We start from the raw sequence: 11,979 nt of genomic DNA on the forward strand, positions 1-11,979 counted from the left end.
AATTTGGCTTTTAGAAAGACAGGCAAAGCAGAAAACACGGGTGAGAGAAACTCTTAGGGGTCGATTGCTCAAGTTCTGCAGCGCGTCCAAAGAAGTCCGGAGGGCGTGGGAAAGGGACACCGGCCACCGCCAGTGCGTGCGCACTGTCGCCAGCCTGCGGGCAGAAGCCCTGAGCTTGAGACACTTTCAGTCTCTGTGAAGACAGCCCGTTTAAACACTTTTATTCTCTATTACTACTGAACCTTTAAAACGCACCGAGACCCCGAGAGACTCTTGGGATTTTTCTCAGTCGTCTCCCTTCTCCGCAGGCACCGCCGAAGGCAGTCCCCATTGAGAGCGGCTAAGGCTCAGGGTCCTGGGTTGCCATGACGACACTTAGGCGTTCCAAGAAAATGAGAGGCGCAAGAAGTCTGGCGGGAAACATAACCTACAGTACGGGTTGCAGGTGTCCATTTCCCATCACTTCTTAGGCACAAACGGTGCGACCGGTGCCTAACCCGAGCCTGTGCAGCTGGCGTGCCGGGGGCGCTGCCTGTAGGGGAGGCGGGAGACTGAGCCGACGGGTGCTAGCGTCGGTGGGGGGCCCAGGGTGCCTTTCGTGGGCTGGGTGCAAACCCTGGCACACCCACAGGCTTCTTAGTCAGGTCAGATGATCCGAGGGAACGCAGAAATGTCCCCGTAAAAGGAAAACCCATGCTAGATGAATTGTCAACTCCGATATTTAACATGAGCTCCTAATAGGTCTCTCCGCCTCCCCCCACACTCTCTGCCTGCACCCTGCCCAACATGTTGCTGATTTGTGTCTAGGTTAATTTCCCGGAAGCCTGTTTCAAATTACTAAAGAGAGTGATTGGAGGCATTGTTTATTATGGCTCACCCGAAAACACCCCCCACGTCATCTGAGGGCAAAAAGTTAAGAGTCTCTGCATCCACAGAAGAGACAGGTAAAGTTCTTCGAGGGTCCGCGGACATAAATAATCATGGCTGTAGACAGAAACCACGATCCGTCCACCGTTTTCCTTAATCTGAGATTTCAGGATACGTTAATTAGCTTCGTCTTCCTAATATACTCGTAATAAAATCAAAGCCGTTCCTTTTACAGTATTTTTGAGTCATCCCTGTTTCACGACGCCACCTAAGGACTACTGTGTAATTTTTTTCAAAGGCTGATGTTCTATTGTTCAGGTGCACCCTATTTTACATGCCATTAGTTGTGTGAAACTACTTTTTGGGGGACCTAGTAAGGTATCAGTTTGTATCGGGTTTTCATAATTATTTTAAATGAAAGTAATTCCTTATTTACGATTTTAATTCCTATGTGGACAAATGTAGATCTGTACTTAGGAAATAATCAGCTAGACTCATTCCTACACCTATCATATTAAAGTTTCCTCCAACTCACCAACATGTTGTTTTTAGGGGTAATTGTGCTAAAAAGTCCCACCTAAATCTTCTCCCCTCCCCCCCATTTTCTACTTCCTCTGATACTCTGATTCCACCTCGAATTTTCAAGAGACAGACAGGTAATGTGAACTTGAGAGGTTTTGATGGTGATCACAGCGGATACCTCCTTACGGAAATTAACATAAGCCACACTCAGGGCAGAGCAGAGATTAGTGGAGAGTGCCTCAGGAGCCACCACCCCGATTCTCTGATTCTCCGTGACTGATTTCATGGGAGACCCTTTCCTGTATTTGCCCTACCTTTACGTCTCCTCTGCCCCAGTCAAGCCGAGTAGAACACTCTGTGTACTGTTCTTACTCGGCCGGTTTGCTCAGATTATTCCACTCTTCATTTCCAACAATCCCACTTGGACTTTGACTTTTAAACCCAAAGCAGATCCCTTTCCCTCTCCATGAGTGCCCGAATTTACTGCAATGCTTCTCACCTTTGGACTTCTATAGGAAAAAAAATTAAATTATTGGATGGTTTGAGAACAGGAGGTTTCTTTTGTCATTTCACATCAGAGGAAAAATAGGCATTCCCATCATCTGAAGACTATCGCAGGTAACTGAGCAAGTGAACTGAGTTTATTTTTCAACTTTGAATGTGGAATAATGGGAGTTCAACTTTGTACATGAGTGTGTGGACCTGTGTCTGATGGAAGTAAGTAGGGCAGGCAATAGGAGTAACTTTTTCTTGACCAGATGGTGGTCAGTGTTTTAAATATTCTTACTATTCTTGGCAACCAGAAGCATATAAATGTTAGAAACATTAAAACATATGTTATAAACACATAAATGGGATTGATGAGACAGCCTGGGAATCTCCAGCTACCCCAAAAACCCACAGTAAGCTCTTCTTTCCCATTACTTTCTTAGGACTTCCTGAGCTAAGGGAGAAAAAAAATATGGTGGATCGTTCAAAACCCCTTCCTACTTCCCTTCAGAATGAGTTCATCCCGGAAGAAGTTCTCCTTTCTCTGACCTATGCAGCCAGCGCCGGTCCTTGTCCTGAAAACTTACTGCCTCCAAAAAAACTTAAAACCCCAAAGGTGTGTATGTACACACAGAAAGTACTTAGGCACACTCCTCTTTTTTTGGTATCCAGTTTAGTAAATATTTACTGAGCCTGTGTTACATATTCCAGATTGTCTTAAAAAGTATTTTTAAATTAATTTTCTATGTTGAAAATTAAGTTCTTTTGCATGAATGTCATTAACTTGTTTTTATGTGGTTTACCTAAATGATTACTACTACTTAGTCTTGATATTTTCCTGTCATGCGGAATAGTTCTGGTTTCAGTCTTTTTCAATGTTATGGAATAAGAATGTTGCTCTCTTTTTTTTTCCCTGTAGAATAAACAAATGCGCTTAATGTAAGTAAGTACTCAAAATGACTAAGATTTTATTTGAGTAGTGCGCCCTCTGCTGTGTGTATTCAATTTTTTTTTTCCAGCTTGCTGTTCACCAGGGCACCCTTCCACGCCCCGTTGATCGAGTCTGGCATCATCCTGTTCGAAGGAATAAATTCAAATATCTGATTGACCATCCGGTTTCACTAACCGGAGCTGGCAGGTAATGAAGGAAGATAGTAGGGGTGGATTCAGATAGTCACTTTCTCCTTTCGTTTGATTTCCTCGGGAGGGGCACCGTTGATAAAATCAGAATCACAAATTTTAAAGCCCTCAGTATCTTTGATGAATCACACGGTACATTCTGAGGAGGGACCAGCTTATCAGTAGGATAACAGTAGGTGCTGTACTTACTTTTAGTTTGTTTCCGCTTTCTTTTTTGCATTCCTTTCTGTACTTGTCCCCTTAACTCTCCCATTCCTTTGTACCCTAGTACAAGGGACAAGGTCAAAGGGACAGGAAAAATGCCTCTGGTGCCTCTTTATTTGTACGTCTGAGAAGTGCTAGGTGACATAGCTTCAAGATGTGGAAAGCCTTGAAAAAACAAGTGCTGAATCTCTAGTTTTCCTTAACCTTTACAGTTTCAGATCAAATCCATAAATTCTATTTGTCATCTTTAGATCGTTCCCCAAAATATCCTAAATGTCAGCACCTTCCTGTGAAAATTGAGACCTTCTCATTTTCTACGTGTGGTCCGTTTATCAGCTGAGCACTTCTCACTGAAATGCCACTTCATCTGAAAGAAATGTTTGTGTTTACTAGCACTTAGGTAGGTTTGGTGGTCCCCCTGTGTTCCGTTTTCTCAGAAAACGGAAGAAAGGAACAATAGATGTGCTCCGTTTTGCCTATCTCCCAGGATCTAGAACAAACAAATGAAGTAATGAATGGAAAAGCACTTGCAAAACTACCCAGGGCTATTTAAATATACAGTGTTGCGCCCTGGCTGGTGTAGCTCAGTGGATTGAACGAGGGCCTCCGAACGAGAGGATCTCGGTTCGATTCCCAGTCAGGGCACATCCCTGGGTTGCAGGCCAATTCCCAGCAGGGGACACGTGAGAGGCAACCATACATTGATATTTCTCTCCCTCTCTCCTTCCCTTCCCCTCTAAAGATATATAAATAAAATCTTTTTAAAAAAATAAATAAATATACGGTGTTGCTACTCAGCTATATCGGTGCTAGAAAAAGTGGCAGGAAATTGGACCATTGACTTTCGAGTCCTGGGGCCTACGTGTCATAAAGTATCTAAATTTTATGCCTTCAGATCATGGCCATAATTATTAATAGGAACAGTAGTTATGAGATATTTCAAGGGCTTTGAAAAAATAATGAGCTCTATTGGAATGTGGCTAATCACAGACAGAAAAGCTTTAATGTCAATCAAACGACTTCTGACTTGGGATTTGTAAATGCGGAGACCATACTGTGGCCTCCCCGTGTTCTCACTGTAACCCTTGGAACCTGACCTGGCCAAAGCGACCCGGCAGATGCGGTTAAGTTTAAGGACCTTGAGAGATGGAAAGAGTATCCTGGATGATCAGCATGGGCCCGAACTGAATGCCTGTGTCTTTAAACATAGAAAAGGAAGGCATGTGCATGGGTTGGAGAGATGAGGCAGAAGAAGGAGCACAGAGTCAGAGTGTGAGAGGCATTCAGCCTGCCCTTGCTGGCTCCAAAGATGGAGGAAGCAAGAGAACAACCTAAGAATTGCCGTTGGCCACTGGAAGTGGGGGTGGGGGGGTGGCCCTCAGCTGACGTCCAGGAAACAGGGGTCTCAGTCCTAGAACCACAAGGAACTGAACTCTGTGAAGTACCCAAATGACCAAAGAACGGAGTGCTTCTCCCGAGCATTGAGAAAGGGGCGTGGCCCTTTTAAGACCTTGATTTTATTCCAGTATGGCCAGTGTTGAGCTATTAACCTTTGGAATTATAAGATAATAAATTGATGGTGTTTAAGCTGCTAAATCTGCGGTAATTTGTTTTGGCACCAGTAGGAAATTAAATACATCTGTGTACAATTCATAGTATTCATAATAAGAGATAACTTGTATCGCGATCTTAAATATTCAGAGCAAAGCAGTGAAATAGGAAACAACCAGGCAAATAGCCTCTGAGTGATATTTCTACAAACTCTTTGAATCAGAATTCGATGTAGAAAATAAAACACTCGATATTTTAAGCAGGAAATCAAGTATTTATGAAATTGTTGGAGGTGGTAAAGGAGCAGGGGAGAAGCAATGCCCTTGGGAATGACTCCCAGAACAGTATGGGCTTGACCCCTCGTGCAGGTCACTGCTTCCAAGGCTGCGAAAGGGTCCAACAGTGTGCCCCCTCGGATAGACGTTTGTCCAAAGACGATAAAAAATGGCCAAGAAGCACGTGAAAAGATGCTCAACTTCATTATCCGAAAGGATGGAAATCACACCGCAGTGAGACACTCTTGTCACACCCACTAGGGTAAAGAAGCAGAGTAAAGCATAATAAAGAAGCAGACAGTGACAAGTGTTTGTGAGGATGTAGAGAAATTGGAAGTACCATACATTGCTGGTGGAAATGCCAAATCGCGCTGCCTCTTTGGAAAAAGGTCTGGCGGTTCCTGAGAAAGTTAAACAGAGTTGCCACATGACCCAGGGGTTCCACTCCTAGGTATATATCCATCTGCATGAAAACTTTCCCTGAATATTCATGGCAATATTACTCATCTAGCCACAGAGTGGAGACAGCTCAACTGTCCATCCATTGATGGTGGAGTGATGAAAATATGCTGCAGTTAGGTACTAGTGATAGATATAGCACAGCATGAAAAAAAGAACAAAAACTTTATTGTGGTATCTGACACATTAAAAGTGTATGTTGAAGGCATACAACTAGGTATTCTGAAAAAGATATACATTGTGACATCAATGCAATCAAGCTAAATCACTTATCCATCATCTCTGTGTAGTTGTCTTGGGTGTGTGTGTGTGTGTGTGTGTGTGTGTGTGTGTGTGTGGCGAGATTACATGTAAGATCTATTCGCAGCAAATTCCAAGGATACGATGGTACAATTGTGTCAAGTGCTGCCGCCGTGCTACGCATTCGGTCTCCGCCACTCACTCATCTCGCATCCCTGAGACTTTGTGCCTTTTGACCACATCCTTGTTTCTCCCCCCTTCCCCTCTCCCTCTGCTCACAGGGGAGGTCACGTAGTGTTGGTGTTTCTTTGGCTTACGTCATTTGGTGTGTTGTTCTCTAGATTCATCCACGTTGTCACAAACGGCAGGATTTCCTTTTTTAAGGTCGAGTTGCGTTCTGTTGGAAACATCTCTGCATTTTCTCTATCCACTCATTTGTTGGTGGACATTTAGGTTATTATCCTGCCGTCACTTCCGTGAATCACGCTGCGGTGAGCCTGGGAATGCAGATACGTTTTTGAGATCCCAATTTCAGTCTCTTTGCATATACGGTGTGTCCGGAAAATGGGATTGCTGGACCCTGGGGAAGTTCTCATTTCTTTTGGTGAACCGTGTGAACCAACATATCTGTACTGCCTAATGGCAGTACCATTAAAATTGGAGGGAGGGGCAGAGACATCTGAAAATTGTGTGTAGTAAGTGACAGGATTGTAGCCCCTAGAGGGAAATAAATCTGGCAGAAGTATGTAGAATATACCAGAGAAGCCACATAAAACGTGATCACCACTTGGACTAGTGATGTTGGCATTGGCAAAAACCAAGAAAACCGACCCCTGGGATGGTGTGAGGATGGCTGTAAAGTTAGTGTGTTCGTGACGGGTGGGTGGCGAGGGGTAAGGATGGGAAGGGACCAGTTACAGGTGCTGAGGTTTTGAGGAGGGCTACTGGCAGAATTAGTGAACTCGGGAGGGTGGAAAGTTAGAATGGGGGGTGATGGCAGCTGTGTCTGGAGGTGACAAAGGTAATAAGGAGGGACTTGACGACATTGCCGAGGGAGAAAGTGAAGAGAGAGGAGATGAGGGGATGAGGACAGACTGTTGTGGGGCACTTCCGTCCAGCAGCCAGGGGGTCACGGAGAAGTCCGAGGGGTAGTAGTTAAGAGAGGATGAAAGAACCAGGCGAGTCCAGCAACACAGTGGACAGAGGAGAGTGTTTGTTCTAAAAAAATGGTGACTGACCCTGGAAAAAAGCCAGGGAAGTAGGGGAAGATAAGACCTGATAGCTTAGCAGTGGAAGGTCATCACCAACTTTCTGGAGAGTGGTTTCAGAGCAGAGATGGAGATGGAAATCAGATTTGGGGGAAATTTCAAGAAGTTCGATATTTGACAGAAAGTGAGAGGTAGAAGATAGATCATCGATCCGTCGATCATGGTGACATGACAATGCATGGTCAGGGGAGACTTTTAGAAGGGGAAGGACCTGCGTTACAGACCAAGGGGAGTGTCCCAAGAGAGGGGGAGATACACAGAGGTTACAATGGATGGAATGAGACCCCCAAGGATGTGGGCAAAGGTGAAATCAAGGGCGTATGTGGAGGGAATAACCTGGAGAAACCTTACCCACTCTTACCCAGTCGCCAGACAGAGAACTGATTTTGTCAATATATTTCTCTTACTTTTCAGGGATATTTCTTTTCTGTATGACATGAAGTATGTCAAAGGAGAAGCCAGGGAGAGCACACTCTGTCCCCCACAGTCCGGCCATTCCTTACAGTCACGTGACGACGCCATTGTGCCTCATAAGGTAAATAAAGTATCTGATGAATAATTTCATCTTCCTCTCTTTACGTAAAAAAAGTTTCCCCCCAAACATAAAGCAATGTTGTACTGTAACAACAGCCTGCATTGCTTATCAGTTTTCATAGCACTTTTAATTATTTCCAGAAAAGGGTATTTAGTGAGAAAAGATAAAAGGTATCTTATGTTGAGCCATTTTCCAAACTACGGTCCTTCACTTAATCTAGAAAATACAGTAGAGGAGCCTAGATTTTTCCCCCCAAATCCAGTTTAAAGTTATAGAATTCTTATTTTGGTGATATGGCTAAGGTGAATTTTAAATTCCTATTGAATTTTAAAGAGTCAATGTAGCCCTGGCTGGCGTAGCTCAGTGCATTGAGTGCGGGCCTGTGAAACAGAGGATCACGGTTCGATTCCCAGTCATGGCACATGCCTGGGTTGAAGGCCAGTTCCCAGTGGGGGACTCAGGAGAGGCAACCATACATTGATATTTCTCTCCCTTTCTCCTCCCCTCCTGCTCTAAAGATAAATAAATAAAATCTTTAAAAAAAAAAGAGTCAGTGGACTTCTGAAGAGTGTAAGGGACACCTGTAACTAATACTAAAGCCAAGGTTATTATGTGATTCATGTTTTTTACAAAGTATGCTCTGGTGAAAAATTTTTTTACTACCTGCCATGTCCCATATTACTAATATTGTTATTTTTTCTAATCAAAATCTCGTAATAAATAGCACCCCTTTGGGACAGGAATTAGGATTTGTGCAATTCATTTTTTTTAACTCAGCTAATGTTTTCATTCTTGTTATTCTTTTTAAGCCAAAGAAACTAACAGATACTTTGATTCCCGAAGAATTTCACATTGTGTCAAACACAGGAGTCTCGGGTTTGGAGTGTTACGATGAGTGAGTACCATGGTCCACACTGAGTTTCTGACAAGTGGGCCGTTTTCTCCGTCCGGACGTAGAGGAGCCTGTAAACAGCTCACTCACATTCCTGGGCAGCGTCCACACTGGAAGGAGGAGGCATTCGGCCTTCCGCCCTAATACCATTTCAGAATGAAATCACTTAAAGAAATCAATGAAAAAGCCTTGAAAGAATTTGGGGTTTAGTGATTAAATTCTTCTCTGCCTTTTCCTACTGTTTAGTTTTGACTTAAAAAAAAAAGTGGATCTTTGTTCACAATGCTTGGCCCTGCTTCTTTAAGCATGGTTTTGAACGATGACCTTGGAGACAAAGGGCAAGCAGCCCTCTGAGCTGGATTCTCCTATTGCACAATTCCAGAATGTAGCTCCACAATGCCAACTATTCACCTCCAGTTTTCTGTTTATAGGACTGAAAATGGGATCTTGTTTTTATTTTTTGGAACAATACTTGACTGTTTCACAGTTTAAAAAACTAGAACTTGAGACTGAGATTTTGTAATGAAACACCCAGACGCTGTCATTCTGCTTTGCCCATGTTACGTGGCACTCACTTGTGTGGTGGGTTTCAGAACCGTGTTTTGTCAAAGAACTAAATAGAACTGATTTGGGGGTACCTTCTAATTTTTATGTAATTTCAAAATTATAAAAAGTCACAAAAATAGAACAAGGCACTGCCTGTGCCCTCTGTTTTGACTCACTGAATCCTTCATTTGCTTTAACACACACACATTCACACACACACACACACACACACACACACACACATTTACACTGTTCAAGAATAAGTTGGAGCCTTTAGGACCCTTCATCACCAAATACTTTTGTTTATTTTTTCTAGCCACCTGTAGTTACAGATCTTGTCTTAGCTCCATCCTTTCTTCTGTATTTGTTAGTTAGCATTTTAACATATGGACCTATGGATTTCTTTTGTGTCCAATGGGTTATTATTTTTTACTATGATTATTTATTTTGATATTCAAAAATTTTTCAGATTTTGCCAAAGCTAGCTTCTTTAAGCTGGCGCTTGTGTTCTTTGGGCATGTCTGCATAATCCTCTGAATGTTCTCTTATTTTCTGGCTCAATAAGATTTTTAGGTTCATCTGGAACGAACTCTGAGCCACTCCTCCAAGGAATACTGATTCCTTTTAGTGGAGAATGAGACTTAGAAACCAAGATCTGGGTGCTAGGTGTGCACATTGCTCCTGGAATGTCATTGCTTCTAGTCCCTCGAACACACTCACTTTTGAAACCGACTCTTTATATTCCCTGGAGATTGTTTTACTGATCTGAATTCTGAAAATGGACCTTATTAACCAACTCAGTTCCACCAGTAGGGGAAAGAACCAATGGAAATGCTTATGAACTAGGAGAAGAAAAAAGGTGCATAACTAAGAATGGATTTAAAGGATCGCCATGTCTTTCTCACCGAGATACTGGTTCAGGTGTAAACAAGCACCTCCAGAGGACAGGTGGGGTGGGGGTGGGGCAGCAAACGGCGTTCTGGTTTTACCTTTGCCTCTTATTAATTCTGTGACCTGTTCAGTCACTTTGTTGACTTCAGTGTTCTTAGACAATCCTTCCGCTTTTGAAAAGGCTGCTTTTAAGTGGACCAAGGCCATCTTCCTATTCTGACATATTAAGGAACGCAATTCAAGGTCCTTTCCTGAAACAAGTTCCACACGTGACAAGCACCATCACACCCGTACCTGTGCAAGTCTCAGGCTACGTAGGTATGATGTTGTGTGCAAAACGGTGGCCCCTTCGGGTTACCATCGAGCGCCTCCGTTCCATGAGGGCCCAGGCGGATCATGCTGTGATCTGCAGTAAGCAGCCCGGATGGTTTTCTTACGGTGACACTTACCTGTCTCATTCGTTGCAGCAAATACACTACCCTGCTCAAAGACAGTGAAAACAGGCTATTGCTGTTCCCCTCCATGTGAGTACAGTCTATTTGTACAAGTGTTTCTTAGAAGGAATAACTACATACATATATACTAAAATGAGAGCAGAAACCCAAGACAATAATTGCCCACAATTCTGTCATCTAATCAGTATTTTCATTTGTCCAATTGCACGTTCAATTTTCACATATTTATAGTAGTACTTGAGTGTTATAAAATGCTTTTTAAAAACAGCTTTGAAATGCTTTTCATTGTTTTTACATTCTGTTTTGTTGTGGTAAGAACACAACATGAGATCCGCGCTCAGCAAATTTCGCAGTGCGCGCACTGCAGTGTTAACTCTAGGCACAGTGCTGTGCGTCCGATCTGTAAAACTTACCTCGCGGCACTGAACCTTCCAGCCCACTGACTAGCAATTCCCCGTTTCCCTGTCCCGCCAGCCCCTGGAATCCACAACTCCACTATGCGATTCTGCGAGTCATGATTTTAGCAGCCTCGTGTGCGTGGAATCGTGTGGTGTTGTCCTTCTGTAACTGGCTCATGTCACAGCGCGATGGCCCGCAGGTTCATCCACGTTGTTGTGTGTGGCAGAATTTCATTCTTTTTAAAGGCTGGATAGTATTCCAGTGTCCGTAAACATCACGCTCTCTCCATCCATTCATTCGTCCATCCCCGTCTATGTTGTTTCTACCTGTTGCGACTAGTGCTGTGGCGAATGTGGTGGGGGCGGGGGAGGGGCAGCAATGATCTCTCTGAGACCCTCCATTTCCTTTGGATGGATACTCAGAAGTGGGATTGCTAGGTCATGCATAAAACACCTTCATATGCTGCATTTAACCATTTGTATTTTTGCATTTTACTACAGTCTTTTTGTTTTTACTTCTTCTTTGTTTTTTCCCCCTGTCTTACATTGTGAAGTAACCCATATTAATAGCTTGGTGTTTATCTCTCCGTATTTTTCTGCTTTTACAATCATACACAATAGAATTTGGGGGGGGAAGGAGCATTATTTTCTTTTATGGAACAGAGGATCATACTGTTTGCATTTTTTGCCTGTATTACTGGTATCCCACTAGATCCGTACTTACAGGTCTAATACTGTAAGATGCCATTAATATGCTGTAGTGTATGCATTTTCTTTATACGTGTTATATTGTTTTTGAGATTGGAGGGTGACCTACCGGAACGGTAATGACTACGTCCGCCTTCTCCATCTTTCAGGAAGCCTAATAGAAGAGTGGAGGTGATCCAGCTGAGCGACGTGATGGACACTATGCTAGAGAGGGCTGGCGTGGAAAATCAGGAGTACACAGGGCCAACCAAGGTGACTGCCAAGATCAGTGTCACCTAGCTCGTGGTCACGAGCATGCACTCTGGGTGGTGGGGTGCCTGGATGGGAATCCTGGGCCTGCCACTGATGAGCTGGTGACCCTGGGTGAGCCATTTAGCGTGTTTGTGCCTCAGTTTCCTCACCTGTGAATTAGAGATGATGATGGTATTTACCTCATGTGGTGGCTGTGGGGAGTGAGTGACGTAATGATGTAGAGGGCTGAGAGCAGCCAGGGCTCCGTACGTGGGAAGTGGCCTGCAATTCACTGGCAGGACCGCTGG

General features: G+C 43.7%; 1 protein-coding gene across 1 annotated transcript in view; it reads left to right on the top strand.

Annotated features, from left to right (window-relative positions):
* The first annotated feature begins 813 nt into the window (after positions 1-813).
* AXDND1 (axonemal dynein light chain domain containing 1) overlaps positions 814-11,979 on the top strand; it is a 42,208-nt gene continuing 31,042 nt past the window's right edge. The window contains exons 1-7 of the mRNA XM_037035002.1: positions 814-944; positions 2,322-2,494; positions 2,913-3,016; positions 7,430-7,550; positions 8,360-8,445; positions 10,347-10,403; positions 11,590-11,692. Of these exons, the coding sequence (XP_036890897.1) occupies positions 869-944; positions 2,322-2,494; positions 2,913-3,016; positions 7,430-7,550; positions 8,360-8,445; positions 10,347-10,403; positions 11,590-11,692 (720 nt within the window). The 5' untranslated portion in view covers positions 814-868. The remainder of the gene's footprint in view (positions 945-2,321; positions 2,495-2,912; positions 3,017-7,429; positions 7,551-8,359; positions 8,446-10,346; positions 10,404-11,589; positions 11,693-11,979) is intronic.

Source organism: Sturnira hondurensis, unplaced genomic scaffold (genome assembly GCF_014824575.4).
Source record: "Sturnira hondurensis isolate 20B ecotype Veracruz unplaced genomic scaffold, ASM1482457v3 Scaffold0022215, whole genome shotgun sequence".
Classification (NCBI taxonomy): domain Eukaryota; kingdom Metazoa; phylum Chordata; class Mammalia; order Chiroptera; family Phyllostomidae; genus Sturnira; species Sturnira hondurensis.